The sequence below is a fragment of the Marmota marmota genome, unplaced genomic scaffold (assembly GCF_001458135.2).
Source record: "Marmota marmota marmota unplaced genomic scaffold, marMar, whole genome shotgun sequence".
NCBI classification, from domain to species: domain Eukaryota; kingdom Metazoa; phylum Chordata; class Mammalia; order Rodentia; family Sciuridae; genus Marmota; species Marmota marmota.
The window spans coordinates 2,925,149-2,942,386 of NW_025999927.1; the positions used below are offsets into that span (position 1 = coordinate 2,925,149).

Sequence of the window (17,238 nt, forward strand, 5' to 3'; positions counted from 1 at the left end):
GTCGCGCCGGCCTCACTACCGGGTCCCGCTTCCACCCCGGGCCGGGCGGGGGCGCTCCGGCACGAGGACACCGCCAGCCACCGGGTGAAGAGCCGCGTAAGCCCGCTCGCTGCGCCCTCGCAGGCCGGAAGTCTCCTCAAGGAAGGGTTCGGAAGTCCCGCCCCCGCGCTCCGCGACGGCGAACCGGAAGTGCCCTTCTAACCCCGGCCGTTCCGCCCTAAGCTGCGGGTAGTGGGGTAGTCGAGCCGAGCCGGCGGCGGCAATTCCCGGGCGTAGCGCTCGCGCTTCCCGGCTGCGCGTGCGAGGGCCCGGCAGCTCGGCATGGCGGCCCCCTCCAGGAAGGAGCGGCAGGCTTGCTGGGGCGCGCGCGACGAGTACTGGCGGTGCCTGGACGCCCACGCCGAGGACGCAGCCCACTGCCGGCGCCTCCGCAGCTCCTTCGAGGCCAGCTGCCCCCAGCAGTGGGTGAGTCGGCGGCGCGAAGGTCACGGCATCCTGACACCTGGGCTGGGGCGCGACGAGTGCGTGCAAACACCCTGGGAGCTACTGCTGGGTGGGGCCCGACGTGAGCGTGTAGACCGCCCCGGAGCTACACGTGTTCTGGGGCCTGACAAGAGCGTGCAGACCGCCCCGGAGCTCCCTCGCGCGGGGGACGGTAGTGAGCTTGTAGAGCGCCCCGAAGCCTCTGTGGGTTCTCCGATGTGAGCATCGCGGACGTCTCGGGGTTCTACCTCAGGAGCATTGCTAGACCTGCTGTCAGTGCCCCTCCCAGCAGTGCCGCGGTGGCTCTGCAGTCTTGCAGCAAGCGCTCCCCTGCGCGCTGTCAGCACCCCTGCTCTGCTCCATGATCTTGAGCCCAGGCTGACTTAGCCTGCCCCTTGCGTGTCCGCCCTTGCCGCATGTTCCCCTTTGCTCTCTTCTTGGTGTCATCTTGTTGAGCTCCTGCCCAGCTGCCACAAAATACAAGCTGAAAGGTTTTTCCAAAGAGGCATGGGAGAGGGCCGGGAGAACAAGGGTGCTTCAGAGTGCCTTCTTCCAGAGACACCTCCTGCCTTCCACTGTAATTTTCCTTCTGTTTGGGGGGAAGCCCTGTTGTGTCTAGAGTAACACAATAGGAAATAAGTCTCAGATTAGCCCAGCAGTTGAGCAGACAGGGGACTTGCAGGTAAGTCTCCCAATCCCAGAATCTGCCTCATGTCTTAGATGTCACAGCAATCCAGGTGAAAAATTATGAGGACCTGCTCTGTACAGGGGGAGTGATAAATGTATTGGAGAGGGGGTAAGTTCTGGCCTCTTGGGGCTGACAGGACAGTAGGACCTCTAAGTAGAGTTGTATATTTGAAGATAGGACCCAAGACTCCATGCTCTTAATTTGCCACAAAAATATGAAGGACATGATCACCTTCATTTGGTATCCTTTCTGTAACAGCTACTCTAGACTACCAGGGATAAGTCTCTAGTGCCACAGCATATGGACATGTTATAGCCAGGGAGACACACATCAAAGAACAGATGCATCTCACCAAACAGGGGGAAAGAGTTACTGAAGAGTTTAGGGGAAAGTTCAAACTTGGGTAAGTTTTAAATGAAGCACTTTTGATGGTGTCGAGCAAAGCAGAGATTGTGTATGAACAGACCCTCTTCATCTCTGGACTGAGAAGTGGACTTGATGAAGACTGAATGTCAAGGGGCTAGGATTGTGGCTTAAGACTCAAATCCTTCTGGATGCTGGTGGCTGCAGCCCTTCCTTGGCAGCTGCTTTTCGGTTCTACCCGTGGCTTGACACCAGGCAGAGTAGATTTCCTCAACTCAGCCCACTCTAATATCTGCTCTCAAACTCCACTGAAATATTTTGAACTAGATCCTAAGAAAGGCTTTTAACAAAAGAACTAGTGCTAGTGCTGTCTGGTCGGCCTCACGGTGCACACAGGTGGTCCTCTGCCCCTGCCTTGCCTGGCAGCAGCTCAGACACTGGCAGTTTTATGGCAGCCACATGTGCTTCCTTGGCCTCCATTTTCTACTTCTAGGATTTTGCCATGTCAAGATATTCTTCAAATTCACTATGAAAAGAGGAAAACAAAACCAAATCATCAATACACGTAACTTTTACCCTCAATTTAACTACTCATAGTTCATAAATGTAATTTTCATATGTCTGTCTCAAGGGTTTGTTTCTGGATGAGTCATTTGTGGGTTCTAAACATTAAACTTAGAACCACCCAGCATTTCAAATCTGAAGACTCCTGGCTCAAGCCAGAGCTCTTGTGGACTCAGACTGCTGGCAGACTCTCAGGTATATAGTCCTGTAGAAGGTTCCTGGGCTAGCCAGAGAGCAGGGCCTCAAGCCCCTGAAGGGCCTAATTCACCTGTCATCCCACTTCTCAGGGGCTCACTCCCCAGATCACTGACTGGTTCCAGAATACAAATCCCTTTGCTGTTTCTGTACGGATTCATAATGAATAATTTGTTGCACTTAAGTCTGCTTTTGCTTATCTAAGCTGCATAACTTGCCCTAAGTCCAGCCTTTTTCATCTCAACAGATAAAATATTTTGATAAAAGAAGAGACTACTTAAAATTCAAGGAAAAATTTGAAGCGGGACAGTTCCAGCCTTCTGAATCAACTACAAATTCCTAGGCACTTCCTGAACTTTTCATAAAGGTTGAAATTATTCTTTCTGGACATTAAAAAGTGCTGTGTTGATTCTGTGACAGTAATAGTTTGACATGGCATACATCAGTCCTGTGTATAGTACTTCATGACAAAATTGGACAAGTAACAGAAGATCCATGTTTCCACTATGAAGACTTGAAGTACAGTGGTTTAAATATGCCTAGTTCTAATTTAGTAAAAATTTATTTTAAGAAACTATTAAAACCAATTATAAAAACACATTGATCTTTTCTTTTGGAATAGATGATGAGTAGTGGGGAAGTATTTACAATGGATATTATAGATAGAAGCTGTCACTGTATGTTCCTGGGAATCAAAACTTTAATACAGGCATTACAGCTTGAGGTTGGAAAAGGTTGAACTCAGAACACACAGGTAAAATGTAAGAGCCATCTATTAGAAAACCTGCAGCTAATATCATACTAGATTTTGAGAGAATTACTGTATTTTTAGCTAGTTAAGTGAGGCAAAAAAGGAAATCAAAGACATAGATCACGAAGGAAGAAGTAAAGCTGGTTCTATTCACAGCTGATATAATTGAAAAACACTAAAGAATGGAAAAAAATGAAAAGGTATAATACAACTTAGAGACAATATTTGCAGATAGCATAGTTCATGAAGGACTTAAGCACCCCTAGGTTCAATCCCTGGTGCCAAAAAAAAAAAAAAGGTGGGCAAATTATGCAAATAGATACTGAAAGATGATATACAATGGGAAGAAACATGAAAAGTACTCTATTATTAAATATTAGAATAATGGAAATTAGTACCCCAATGGTACATCATCACACATCTCTTAGAATGACTCTTAAGTTGACAATTTCTCATGCTGACAGGAAGATGCAGCAGTTACTCATTCCCTGCAGTGGGAGTGGGACCTAGGAAAGCCCCTCTGGAGAGCAGTTAAGAGTGACAGTGACCCACGATCCAGCAGCCCCACTCCTAGGTCTTTCACCAAATGAACTGCAAATTACATAGGGATGTTTGCTTAAAGCAGCTTTACTCATGCCCAGGTCTGGATTTCTAACACTGTTCTCCAGTGAATGGAGCCAGGGCTCTTAGAGATGTCCCACTCCACCCAGGAGAGAGATGAAACCAACTTGGAGTATCATGCAGTGCCAAAGAGTAAGGCGGCAGTAAGAACAAGGTCTCAGGAGCCTGCTGGAGGACACAGTATGTCCACACTGATAGAAAAAAGTCCTCTTTAATGAGGAATTCCAACAGGTGAATAGAGTACCAGCAATACACAGGCCACAGCAGTAACTGCTTCAGGCAGTGTCCATCCTGAACACAAACATCAGTGGACCAAACAAGACAGCGCATCTGCAAAGCTAAGTATGCCCTAGGACGTCTTGACAAGAGCCCCAGGCTCCAGTGCTCTCCCTCCACAGCGAGTGACTTGCTTTTGACAAAGGCATGGAAAGGGAGAGAGCAAATTTAGAGAACAATGTGGCAGAAGAGGTCTTCACCAGATGTAAATGATGGAGGCGTGAGCCCCGCTGCCACCATGTCTGTCTAACCTCACTGCAGAAGAGGCCCCTTCACCTGCTCTTAGAACCTGTAACCTCCGAGAACATGCCAGACAAACCCAAATCCTGGGACGTTTACAAAACACTGGACCAGCACTCTTCAAAATAACACTAAATGCAATGTGTATCCAAAACTGGATTGGCTCCAGGGACAGGAAAAAGGCAGTAGTGGAAAACAGGAAACTGTAATCAAGTCTGCAACTTGGTGAAGAACACCTCGATCAACACCAACTTCCTAATTCAGATGAATGCACTGTTTTAAGAGGCATCACAGTGAAGCAGGTGGAAGGAAACTTTGTGCTATTTTTGCAGTCCTTCTGCAAAATGAAAGTTAAGTTTCAAAATTACAGAAGAAAAAGTAAATAAAGAGGTATGAACTATGAAATCTGTTACTAAAAGACCCAGATACAATTGAAGGTCATTGCTGGATGGTGATAATACCAAATTAAAAAAAAAAAAATCAAAGCAACTAACACTCATGAACTTCATTCTCCGGTTCAGTAGCGATTTGGAGGAGTCACTTGAGTTCTTTGGGTTCACGTTTGAATTTTTCTCAGTACAGACTATTTCTAACCATTACTTCATCTCTCTGAACAAAGATGCATTTGAGAAATTTCCTAAGAACTTAATATGAACGATTACGACCTACTTCATGGTTTGAAAAATAAAGCCTGAACTTTATAGGGAAGTTGGATCAGCATCTTGCCAAACAAGGGAGGGAGGGCAGAGCACCTTCCTCCAGTGCCTTGGCCTTGGTTTCCTGCTGCATCCCCACGACCTCAGGGTACCAGTGCTTGCAGGTGTGGGCTGTTCAATTCTGCCTTACTTTCAGTGAACTTTGTATACCTGATGATACTAACTTCTAGGAAGGACTTTTAAAAAAAATGTTTTATTTTCATAATTATGTAAAATACTTTATTAATAAGCAAAATCATGTATCTATATAAAGATTTATCAAAGAAGAAAATATATAATGATATATTTAAGGCACATGAAAAAGTTTTTGGCATTAAATTGCAAGAACAAAAAAATTCATATCCCAGTAAATGTCAGAATCTATTCCCAAATAGTTTAAAAAGCAGTCAGGAGGCACTGTGACCACTGAGGTAAGGCACAGGCTTCACGATGGGGCTCCTGCACGCCTGAGCAGCTGCTGCCTGGTGTACTCCCAGATCAGCAGGGCCCCACTCACGTGCACATTCAGTGAGCGGATGACGCCCTGCTGGGGAATCTCCACACACACATCCAGCTGCCGCAGCAGGTTGGCAGGAATGCCTTCACGTTCATTGCTGAGGGAGGAAAATGCAAAAGAGATGTGAGTTTTCCGACAATAACAATTTTTTTCCTGGGTATTCTGACTGTTACCACATCAGACAGACAGATGAAGGAAGTGTGGTTTTAGGAAATAAATAAGACTAACAAAGATCTACAGGTCAATTCTGTGTCCACCTGACCCTCCTGGACAGGTGAAATAAAAGGAAAACTAGGGGGTTTCCATCAACATTCCAGGCTAGAGGCAAAGTTCGGGCATAACCGCAGGGCCAGGAAAACCACCAGATGAGAAACACATTCCAAGGGTGCAGGGATGCCACTCACCCCAACAGGAGCAGCGACTTCTCAGGGAAGCAGAACTGGACCAAGTCCGAGCTGTGGGCAGTCTGCTCCACTCCAATGACCGTGTAACCTGCTGCCCTTTTCTGTTGCAGATAACCAGGAAGCTGATGCGGCTTCACCTTGATATCAGTTTATAAAGAGCAGAAAATAAATCAGTTACAGCCCTGTGTGTAGTAAAATTAAAGTTAACAAAAAAAAACCTCTTAAACTGGTTAAAAAGTATTTTTTAAGGAAAAAAAATCACAACTATATATTATTAAAAAAAAACCCCTCCCAACTCAAAATTTTATAAGAATCATTTCGAAATCAAAAGTGAGCTATATCAGGACACATTTTACTGAAAATAATATCACATTATTGATGATTTCTAAAAATAATAAACTGAAATACGGAGAACAGAGTATACTTTCAAGTATTGTTTTTAATCTATGAAAGGCTGGATTCCTGCAGAAGGCCTGCCTAACACATAAAGACAAAACACTGCACACTTCCCCAATAAAAGTTCAATAACAGATTACTTTCCACCCACCTCCACCAGGGGAAGCCACTGTTCAGCTGAGACACTGAGGTGCTGAAACTGCTTGTCATGGACACAATGAAGATTGCTGACCACCAGCACTGACGCCCCGAACACCTCACAGGTCCGGCACAGCCCTGTATAGAAAACCTGCGTCATCCAGACTGTCCCCAGCATCATGCCACACTCATCAGGTCCCACTGCTTCCCTGGAAATTCTCAGAGGGCTAAATGTGGAGGACACAACCAAAACGGCAGGGGACCAGAGTCCAGGTCCAGAGATTTCAAGCAAACTACCTGGAAAACCATGGTTTACCTCCTAAATTAGTTGGTTTATCAATGAGCGAGGCCACTACAATCAGTCTGCTGATGGACTTTCCAAGTTTGGCGGCACGGTCCTGGAGCGCAAGCTCCAGGTCTGCGTCGAGGAGGTCGTGTCCCCATGGGATGATTTTCTTCTGCACGTCAGCCTGCTCAGAAGGGCCGTCTGCTTCCCCCGAGCCAGTGCCTGGGAGGAGAGAGGACACCAGGGTCCACGAGTCAGGCCCAGCGTCTGTGTGTATCGAGGAGCACCCACTGAGACCCACCTGTTCACTGACTGACTGAGAAACTGCTTAGATCCAAACATGTCACCATTTTCAGTAGTAATTCTTGGGATTTCAAATTCAGCTCTACTAATCAATATACTATGACATTTCATAAAAACAGAAGATATACTATGGTTCACATTTTCACAATTACAAAATCGGGAAGCAACTTAGAATCATAGTTCTTTAACATTTTTTTCTTAGAGGTAAATAAGGGCATATTTTACAAACAATATAATATCAAATTAGAATTTTTATGGAAATATGTTCCTAAAAAGAATAATAAATGAATTTTTTTTCCTTAAATTTCACTAGAAGTACCTGGGGTAACTTCCTAAAATGAAGGCTGTACCATAAAAGAATCACCCCTTGACTCAACTGCTGGGTACCAGATGTCATTAACCTATCTAACTGCAGGGTCTGCTTGAGAAGGACTGAGTGTACTGCTGGAACTCTTCCTTTGTCCCCCAAATGGACCACCAGCCAATGAACAGTCCGTTTGCTGGGGATGGGGCAGGCATGCAGGAAATCACGACAGTCCCGAGGGCATGCTCACACAGGAGGGATGCGTAGCCTGTGTGGCAGGAGTCAGACCCGAGGGCCCAGAGAGGGAAGTCACAGCTTACAGGGGAGACAGAGCTGTGTGCATGCGCGAATGCGGAAGGAAAGTGACCTGGGCATCAGTAAGTACTATGGTTTAGCTCAGCCTGCACCAGACCACAGGCTCTGCGGGTCTGAGGTAAAGGATTTATTCTATACAGAGGAGCCCCTGGGGCATTTGAAGATGGGGGATAATGGCAGTGATGTTGTTTGGTTAGAGAAATCCCTCTTGGGAGTGATGTTGGGAAGCACTGGGCTGAGAATGGATACAAGGCTCGTGCACTGGCCACGGTGGAGACAGTGAGGTCAGAAAGTCCTCACCACAGGGGGCTGGAGGGAGGGAGAAGACCCACCACCAAAGCTGGGTGGTGGGTGGATGTGGCAAGAGGAGACCAGGAAAAGAATGACAGAGTGACCATTAATAGAGGGCACAGAGAGGAGGTGAGGTGGACAGAAAGTGGAGTCCAGTCTGGATGTGCTGAGTTTAAAGAGCTTGAGGAACAGCAGGCTGCAGAGGTCCAGTCAGCTCAGGCCGAGAGACGGAGGACTGCAAGCTCAGAGGGGAGCTTTCAGAAGTGGCCATTGGCAAAGCGAACGGGGAGAGGACCGAACATGATGACCAGGCCAGAGACCTCAGAGACGAGGAAGACCACAACACAGACGCTCTACTCCTGGAAGGGGCAGAGGAGATCCATAGTTCGGCCCTTCTAGAAACCTGATTTTTACAGATACAGAGCAATGAATATTAATCAACCACCTGTTCAAGAGAACAGGGAAGCTCCTGGCTCTGTTGGTGCTGCACCAAGCTACCTCTCCCCTGGAGGTCTAGGTCAAGGCCACACACACTCCCAAACTTCCACTGTTGCGCCAAGGTAGGCAGACAAGAGGCATCACCCACCCCTGCTCTAGGTAACGAAACCAGTGAGCTCATGTGCAAACAGGGAAATAAGGAGAAGCAGCTCTCTACCTGCGTCCTGCTGGGACCAGTCCCCGGGATTTAGCTCACAGAGCAGAGTCCGAGAAAAGCACCACAGGGGCCCTGAACCTGAAGGGATATCTGTGAAGCTGGAAAATCTGCCAAGGGTGATCCACTCCTCTTCAATGACACCCGAGAGCCGTGGGAGGGTATAAAAGATGGTCTGGAAACAGAATTGTAAAAATAACGAAGAAACATGACATGTCATCAGCAGCACTCTATTGTTACTAATGTACTCTCCCAAGCCCTCTGGTCGGAGCTCTCATTACCAAGTGACACTCAGAACCTGGATTCTGACTCCCCACGTCCTCAACTGTGTGGCATTAGGCAAGTCGGAGCCTTCTGTCTCAGATCCCCATAAAGTGAGGACACAGATTCCAGCAGCACGTGAAAGGGCTCCGGGACCTGCATAGGGGCTGCTGTGTACCTGAGCGACTGACCTTTTGAAAGAAAACCCAGCACAGGGGTGCCCACCATAGGGAGGTGTCGAGGGGCCAAGGTACAGGTGCTGTGCAGCTCAAGCAAAACACTGCCTTGGGACAGCGCTCCTGTCCCCAGGAAAGTTTTTAGCATCAGCATGTTTTTCTGGTGCCACCACAGCTGTACAGACTTAACTGGCATCCAGACCACAACTGAGTGTGTACCCGGTGGGTACCGAGGCCCACTCCACACAGACCAGACTGTTTGTCAGGTCACATATAGTCATGACCTGTCTGGCAGCAGAAGGGAGGGGCCAAGGGACGGAGGGAGACCACAGATGCACCACTCCTGCTAGGGACCTGACAGAGAGGCTGACAAGGCCAGAGAGGCCAAAGGGTCTTGCAGGAGGCCTCAGGCAGCCCCTCTGGGCACCAAGGGATGCAAGAACAGAGCATGTGGGACACAGGAACAGTCCTAACAGTACTGAGAGTGAAGCCCCAGAGGAGGCACAGGAATAACGTAGCTCTCAAGATACAGCTCAGTGTTTAAAGGCCAGTCCATGAGTAATCCAAGGATCACTGGCATGCACAATGGCTGAAACTACTGATGTGACCAGACCTCCCAGGGAGAAGCCTAGGTCCAAGGACTGGAACCCCAGACAGCATGTTAGAACTAGAGCTGCGGGAGGGAGAAGGTACTATGCTTTGCTCAAACTTAATGAATTACACAGTGAATTAATTATATTAACTGTAATAAACAGGCTCGTGGTTCTTTGCTGCAGTCTGGCTGGGCACAATCAGGAGCCACTTGTCAAAAGAAACTAACTTTATTTTTAGAACCACACACGCCAAACAAAACAGCCTCTCAGGAAATACCCTCAGAGCCTCAACCGCCACCACCGGCTTCCCACAAGCCCCTCTCTCCAACACAAGCTTCTCTCCACCCCCCCCCCCATCCTCCTGCTCTTGAGGCCGATTGGCTGGGTCACGTGGGCGGAGCCAAAAAAGTCCCCCAATGAGCAGCTCCGTGGTCTGAAAGGGCAGGGAAACAGCCCAATGAGCATCACCGCAGGAGCCAATCAGCTAGGTGTTGCTGGGGCCTCTGTGAGCCAATCATCAGCCGGCAGCTGGAAGTTTGCTGGGGCCCCTTCGGCTGTGGCTCTCAACAGTTCTTAAAATTATATAAGCACTTTCTACTACAACCAGTGAGGGGGTACATCATTTGCTCTACAATTTTAATTACCCAAACCTAACATATGCCATGAATGAAAGAATAGATCTTTTCGTTTATAACCAGGGGCTTCTGTTCAATAAAATCCCACCTGCACCTGCTCTTACTCATTGCCTTTTAGGAATCTGCTCTGATTTCTGTTTAGAGTTAGAGTTTCCCTTCCAGGGCTTACAAGCCAGACAGGCCCATCCCACTGCTGAGGGGCTCTGCAAGCAAGCCTACTGCCTAAGGTAACAGAACCCTACTCAGGAGTCAGGAGGCTGAGGTGACTGGGAGGACAACTGGCCTGGTCTCCGGCTTGCAAAGGCTCCACAGGTGGCATCAGGCTGAAGTCATAGTAGGCCCCTACAGGTGGCTTTCTCTGCTCACCTCCAGACAGTAATCCTCTAGGGGGTGAAACGTGGCGAAGAAGAAGTGGTCCTGGATGCGCTGCCAGTTCTTCTTGGCATTCCTAGGGCAGGGAGCAAGGCATGAGGCGCAGTGAGGGAACAGACGGCTCTGAAGGGGACGCACCGTGCGTGGGGGCTAGGACTGTGACTGTCGTCCAGGCTTATACTGCAGCTGGCATCTCTGGGACCAACCTACTTCACAATCCCACCCCCCCTTTTTTTGGCCTTGTTTGGGGATGGACCCAGGGCCTCTACATGCTAGGCAAGCCCTCAACACTGAGCCCGGCCAGGCCATAAAATCTCACATTTTAAAATGGAACTCAAAAACAAATAGCAATTAAGTGACCTTCAGTCACCCTAGAACTGGGGGTTGAACAGAAGAGAAGCAGGTCCCTCAGCCTTACGAGCAGCCAGTAGCTAGCAGAACATGAAGGGGGCAAGAAGCCTTGGGTGGTCTCAAGCAAGGTGGGCAAAGGACCTCTACCACTGCCCAAGGACAGGAGCCCTCTTGGGGGGACCCTTTTCTCTGGGAGAAGCAGCCATTCCACAGTCGCTTCTACTACTCAGACCCATCCACTGTCCACCTGCACTGCCTTTCTCACACCAGACACACGGAACATGAGCAGGGCTTACATCGCAGCCCATCGGTCAGGTTTTAAAAGGCAAAAGTAGAGGTAAAAAGAACACCACAGACTCAGTTTAAAGTCAAGGTCATCAGCACCAGAACCCATGGCAATTCTGCGACCTCTTGCTTGCAGGCCTTGCCTGCCTGGCCAGGTGCCTCCTCCGCTCCCCAGCACTGCAGCAGAGGCAGACCAGGAGGAGGGCCCCTCCTCCCACTGCCTCCTCCCAGGGCTCTCCAGTCTCTGCCCAGGACCTTGACGTTGCCTCCTTCCCTCTGCTCTGCGCTGGCTGGTCAGCCAACTATTCAAATCAGGTCCAGGATTAAAACAGAATCTCAGTACAGTTTCCTTCAGAGGGGACTCGGGGATACATCATGGCACTGCCATGCGACGGAAGGTTAGGTGCTGTTGGAAGAAACACTGATATCCCAGTGTTACTGAGAAGACGACTCAGGGACAAGGACACATGCTCAGGAGGTTCGGGCTGGGCAGTGTCCAGGGTGGGAGTGGGACCAGAGTGAGGTGCGTGTCTCACCACTTGGGGCTTGCTAAGCCACAGGCCCCAACCCCAGCGCCGTGCCTGTTGTCCTGGCTCCTGGATGAGCGCTTGGCGTGAGGAGACCTTAGAGGAGCCAGAACAGGTGGAACTGGCGGGGCAGAGGGCAGAGTCTGCGCACGGGGAGCCAGAGGCCCTAATGGTGTGCAAACCAAGGTCCCGCTGCAGCTCCACCTGGCCCAGCTCCTGGACCTATGGCTGAATGTGATCCAAGGAGCGGGGGCCAGGCCAGGCCAGGCCTCCTCTGCCTCCCCTGGCTGTGGTGAAGCAGTGAGCAGCTGTCCTTACCCTGTGCCGTGCACGCTTTCCGCCTGGCTAAGACTACACTCAATGAGAGCCGTCCACGCATCACACTCCTCCATGTAGAGGGCTTTGCACACTGCCCAGACCTTCTTCAGAGCCACCAGAGCGTACAGCCGGATGCTGAAGTTGTGGCTGAGACCCCACTGCAGAGCGACGAGGAGGGCCTGCTTCAGCACCTGCCTCTGGAAAGAAAGGGAGACTCCATGAGAGGTGCACAGGCGGGCAGCTTGACCCCAACTGAGAGGGGAAGGTAGACACATGGGTAAACCGTCCCTGCGCCCCTGGAGTGTCTGCTCAGTGCCCTCCTGGACACATCCACTCACCCATCAAGCCTCCCCAGGAAAGCAGGTGCTCAGGGCTGCCTGTTATCACCACTGCGGCATGTCCCCTACCCCAGAGCTCCTACGCCAACCTGACAGAACCACAGTGCTGTAGCTAAGCTGGGCTGAGGACATCAGCAGCTCCTGCAGGAGCCGCCTTAGTGACTAATGTGCTCCTAAGTGAGACCCCACATAATGCTGCTCTCCCTGCCCTGGCTTCTGAACTATGTGTTCTCTGAAGGTGACCTAAACCACACGGCAGGCATGTCTGTAAAGTTAAAAAGACATGAGAACAACGAAATGGTGTCAAGTGCCCTGTGGTCTCTCCCTGTGAATTCTGACCTCACAGCCTGGGAACTGAGCACAACACCACACTGAATTCTGAATCACCTGGTTCTACTAGTAGACGCTAACAGCCATGGGGAGCAAGCTACCTTAATGTGGAAGCAGACCCCAACTTTTGACGCACCAGAAGCTGCCTGGATGCTCCCACCACGTACCCCACAAGCCACCTAGACACACTCACCAGGTGCACCCGGCTGAGACCCTCGGGAGCTTCTACTACTGAGGCACAGCCAGAGGCACCAGGTGCATGGTCAGTCCAGGACCACGCCCCGGCCCGCAGCTCCAGAGCAGGGCTGAGCCTTTCTCAAGTGTTGCCAGCACTGCACTTCAGAGACACATGCATGGCCACACCACCTACACAGGGTCCCCACATGAGCAGCGGGTGTAATGAGTGCTGTGTCACCACAGCAGGGGCGGGGCAAAACTCAGGAGGAGGTAGGAGGTCACTGAGGGCACACTAGAGCTCAGTGCTCAGAAAACAGAGTAACAGAACGACGTGCAGAGAGCAGGTCCCCAGGCTAAAAGGAAGAGCAGCACAGGCCCGGGGCATGTGGGAGCCGCGAAGCCAGAGCAGGCTGCAGGACTGGGCCACCCACTTCAGAGGGAGAAAGCCGGCAAATGAACCCACGCTGGATGCCACTTGGCAATCGAGAAGGCAAAAAGGGAGCGCAGAGTGCCAGCTACCATGCCCGTCCTGCTCAGGGGCACCCGGCATACACAGCGACACCTAACCTGGGTAGCACCATGAGCCCCCTGCGAGGTGCACGGACAGCACTGCTGGGTGCACAGCTCAATGGGGGTCACCCCACCCTCACAGAAGTGGCACAGGTAAGGCAGACGTCCCAGAGCAACACGCCCACGCAGGGCCTCCCTGACCTCAGGGCCCACACCTGTTGCTCCCTGGGCCTGGCAGGTCCCCTGGGCCCTGGCCATTGGCTCACTGTCCTCTTTGGTGCCTTATTCACAATCTTCTCCTGGGAAGGGTCCTCCCCGGCCACCGCCTCCCCCCCCCCACAAGGAGTTCCCCTGCAGAAGGCCTTGTCAAACACCCCCGCTCAGTCAAGGAAAGCAGCAAGGGAGGCCTGTTAAAGAACCCTCATGCTGCCAGGTGTGAGCACACTCCTGTCATCCCAGCAGCTAGGGAGGATGGCCAGTTCAAAGCCAGCCTCAGCAACAGCAAGGCACTAAGCAGCTCAGTGAGACCCTGTCTCTAAATAAAACACAAAGTAGGGCTGGGGATGGGGCTCAGTAGTTGAGTGTCCCTGAGTGCAATCCCTGGTACCCAAACATACAAAAAACCCTCACACTTGCATAAAAGCAAAAACATCCACATCAACAGAATCACCACTAATGTGACTACAGATGTGGTGTCTACTCAGTGTGCAGGTCAATGCTAAGGTCTTACTGTGCTGCTGTGTTACATGCCCACTGAGCCAGTGGAGGGACAGGGAGAATTGCAAAACTTGAAGAAACATTTTACACTTCAACACTGGTACAAATACACACAACACCTGTTTTGAAACTCAAAAAGTTTAAAATCTTCTTACAAATAATATGAACTTACCTTTTCTGGAATATTTTGAATGATAATGTCCAAATGTGACAGAACAGATAAAAATGTACAAATGCTTGTTTTAAGTTTTTCTTCACCCTGAAAGAGAATTAGATAAATGGCCACAAGCGTCCTGTGAGCCAGGACCCACCAGCCCATGGGGGACTCTGCAGGGGAGGACAGCATGGCCTACGCAGGGACAGGATGGAAAGCCAGACAGGACAGGGCTCCCTGGAGTCAGGGTTGGTGCACACGGCCCTTGGAAGGGAGGCACAAAGCCTATACTGCACACCCCCGAGGTGGGGCCAAGCCCAGGACCCGCCCTGTGGAGGAGACCTAGCCTGCAGGGTAGGAAGGGCGGCCTGGAGAGGAGAGGGCTTGGGAGCAGGAAGGAGAAGACCAGGGGAAAGGAGTTAGAGGGACAGAGACATGGAGGCCGAGGCAAGGCAGAGGCTGCCGAGGACGAGGCATGGGCAAGGCAGGGCCCCAGCTGAGCTGGAACTGCACCGTGGGAGACTGGCGCTGTGGTGAAAGGCCACAAAGGGTGCAGTGGCCAGTGGGGACCTCCTAACAACTGTGATGTGAGCTAAGATGCCATCTCAGTGCTGCTGGACTGAGGGACGCCAGACAGACTGGAGAGAAAAGTGACCTTGGGCAGGAGGACCAGGGTGGGCCCTTCCCTGTGGAGTGTCAGAGAACCCACTCCTCTATCTAAGGAAATGACGGGTAGTTTAAAAACTTAGGAAACCGTCACAGACAAGGTTCCTGTTCTGGTGGAACAATCCAAGTTCTAGTGCCGGGACGTGCTGCTTACGCGCCACGTAGACCTAAACCAAGGAGACCGAGTACTGGGGAGACCCTTCCTTTAGGAGCCACACTCCCCAAGATCGAAGTGGTGGGCACAGTCTAGAAGAGGAGTGGAGGGAGGCGCAGCGGCCTACATGCAGGACTGGCCCTGAGCAAGACCGTTAGAGACCCAAGTGGTGTCCAGCTCCGTGGTGGCCCCAGGGGACCCAGCCTCCATTCTGCCGCCTCTGCAGGCCCCTCTCCATGGAGGACACTCACATGACTCCGTGTTACAAGCACAGGGGCCAGACACTGATGGAACACTGCCTGTCAGCCAGCATCCTCAAGGTCAGGCTACCCCAGGAGGGACATGGAGGGAGGCTCTGCAGCCACCAGGGCTGGCCCTGCCATTCTCTGCAGCTGGGGTGACAAATGTGAGCAGAAAGGCCATCTGGAAGTCCCTGCAGGCACACAAGGCCCTAGCACCAACCCAGTCAACATGACCCAGAAACACCAAAACGCTGCTGTCTATACTGGGAGGCTACGGAGAGTTGCCGCAGCAGAAAACCCAGGTATATACATGGGAGGACACAGAGAGGCAGGAGGCTAGGAGATTAGGAGGCCAGGAGGCCAGCGCTGGGCCTCCACCACTCACCCCAACATGGTTCCCAAGAGTGGCTTCAAGAAAGAAGCAGCGCTGGGTAGCGAAGGAAGGGGCAGGAGAGGCGCAAGCGGGCTCCTGCTTTCCTACTGTGGTCACAGGCAAAATGTCCCTACGGAGGTACACACTTCATTCCTCATCATGCTTTACTCCAACAGCACACAAAGATGGCCCGGTACCTTGCAACTGCACGGCACCCATGTCCTCACTCTTTAGCAACAAGCATTTCCACCCTTGCCATTTTGGAATTAGACCAGCACTCAAACAGAAACCGTGGCACACTCAGGGTGGACTCCAGGGACTGCTGTCTCCTCAACTAACTCAGAGCCGGCCAGCAATTTACCACACCAACACGGCAGGGCCGCCCCGGGTCAGACCACCAAAGACAGCAACTGAGACCATTTCCAAGTTTAACACATTAAACATTTACTTACATAGGAAAAACAATCCCAGAACTTTGGAAGAAACTGAGGGAACTTATAGAGAATCAATATAATAATCCATTCTATAAAATATTTTATGGATGCTTGATTGTTGGCAAAACCAGCTTGGAAAATCTTGTCAATAATCTCATTCAAGAAGTTCTGAGGAAAAAATAAAGTTCACAAAATCAATGGCTATGTTATCAATTTTTTAGCAAAGTCCCCACTTTACAGAAGGCTTAGTTATTCATAAGTGACTCATGGACTCTATACCTCTCCACACAAAGACCCTACAGAGTGTCGCTGCAGCACCATGATGCCATGTTTGTCTGAGTACCCTGCAGGCTACATCAGTTCTATGGGGCAGGCTCCTCCACCTGTAGGTTCCAGGGCAGGGGAAAGATGCGATTACGGGGCAGGCCTGGTGGGCCGGGGCAGTTCAGAGGCAGCCTCATATCGCTGCTGTTCTGGGCCAAGACCCTGAGCTCCAGACCCTCCCACACTCCCCAGCCTCTCTCTCCAAGACTGCTCTTGGGTCTGAGTCACAGTACATTGAGGGGCCAGCGGGAAACAATCCTCTGTTTATATAAGCATGTTAAAAATAACACATTTTACATCTCTTGACGGAAGAAGACCTTATTTTAATAGGACTTCTACTTGGTAGAGGAGCAGGAGAGTCATGTTAAGCCCTGAGTCTGCCACAGAATCAGGCATGGACCCTGGAATGGGACTCGCCTGGGTCTGGCCCTTCCTGTTCACTGGCCACGTCCCTGGGGCAGGCCGCCTGACTTCTGAGCATCCTCAGGCATCCTTATGGCCTGCCTTGAAAGCCTGTTGTGACGGGTAATGAAACCACAGATTGGACCTTGAACTCCCGGCAATGGCTGCTCAGGACATACCAGCCCTCTCTTCCTCGGGTCCTGCCTACTCATGTCCCCCATTGCCATCTTTTGGGGGGCCCTCGCCATTCCAAGAAGAAACACCCAGTTGGCTGTAAAGCTGTGACGCTCCTTTAGATGCACTCTGTGCTACAGGAAGTGGGGCACAGAGTAGAACTTTGAAAGACAAGTGCTACTAAAAGGCCTACGATGAGGTCAGCAGCTCCCACCCACTTCTATCTGTGCCACCCCCAGAGGC

At 50.8% G+C, this 17,238-nt stretch overlaps 2 protein-coding genes across 2 annotated transcripts in view; one reads left to right on the plus strand and one right to left on the minus strand.

The window, feature by feature from the left end:
• The first annotated feature begins 162 nt into the window (after positions 1-162).
• LOC107157916 (cytochrome c oxidase assembly factor 6 homolog) lies at positions 163-2,891 on the plus strand. The gene is made up of 2 exons (XM_015504334.2): positions 163-465; positions 2,541-2,891. The coding sequence occupies exons 1-2, from the start codon at positions 322-324 to the stop codon at positions 2,634-2,636; spliced, it is 240 nt and encodes a 79-aa protein (XP_015359820.1). The 5' UTR covers positions 163-321; the 3' UTR covers positions 2,637-2,891.
• Positions 2,892-5,102: 2,211 nt separating this feature from the next.
• Positions 5,103-17,238, minus strand: part of Tarbp1 (TAR (HIV-1) RNA binding protein 1) — a 48,594-nt gene continuing 36,458 nt past the window's right edge. Inside the window, exons 23-31 of the mRNA XM_048800382.1 lie at positions 16,114-16,263; positions 14,245-14,331; positions 12,001-12,197; positions 10,514-10,595; positions 8,486-8,657; positions 6,648-6,839; positions 6,345-6,469; positions 5,798-5,934; positions 5,103-5,490 (exon numbers count right to left, since the gene is read on the minus strand). Of these exons, the coding sequence (XP_048656339.1) occupies positions 5,322-5,490; positions 5,798-5,934; positions 6,345-6,469; positions 6,648-6,839; positions 8,486-8,657; positions 10,514-10,595; positions 12,001-12,197; positions 14,245-14,331; positions 16,114-16,263 (1,311 nt within the window). The 3' untranslated portion in view covers positions 5,103-5,321. The remainder of the gene's footprint in view (positions 5,491-5,797; positions 5,935-6,344; positions 6,470-6,647; positions 6,840-8,485; positions 8,658-10,513; positions 10,596-12,000; positions 12,198-14,244; positions 14,332-16,113; positions 16,264-17,238) is intronic.

Coding starts and splice junctions, on each gene's coding strand:
- LOC107157916 (XM_015504334.2), top strand. CDS start 322: ATGGCGGCCCCCTCCAGGAAGGAGCGGCAGGCTTGCTGGGGCGCGCGC. Junction 466..2,540: donor CCAGCTGCCCCCAGCAGTGG/GTGAGTCGGCGG, acceptor TCATCTCAACAG/ATAAAATATTTTGATAAAAG.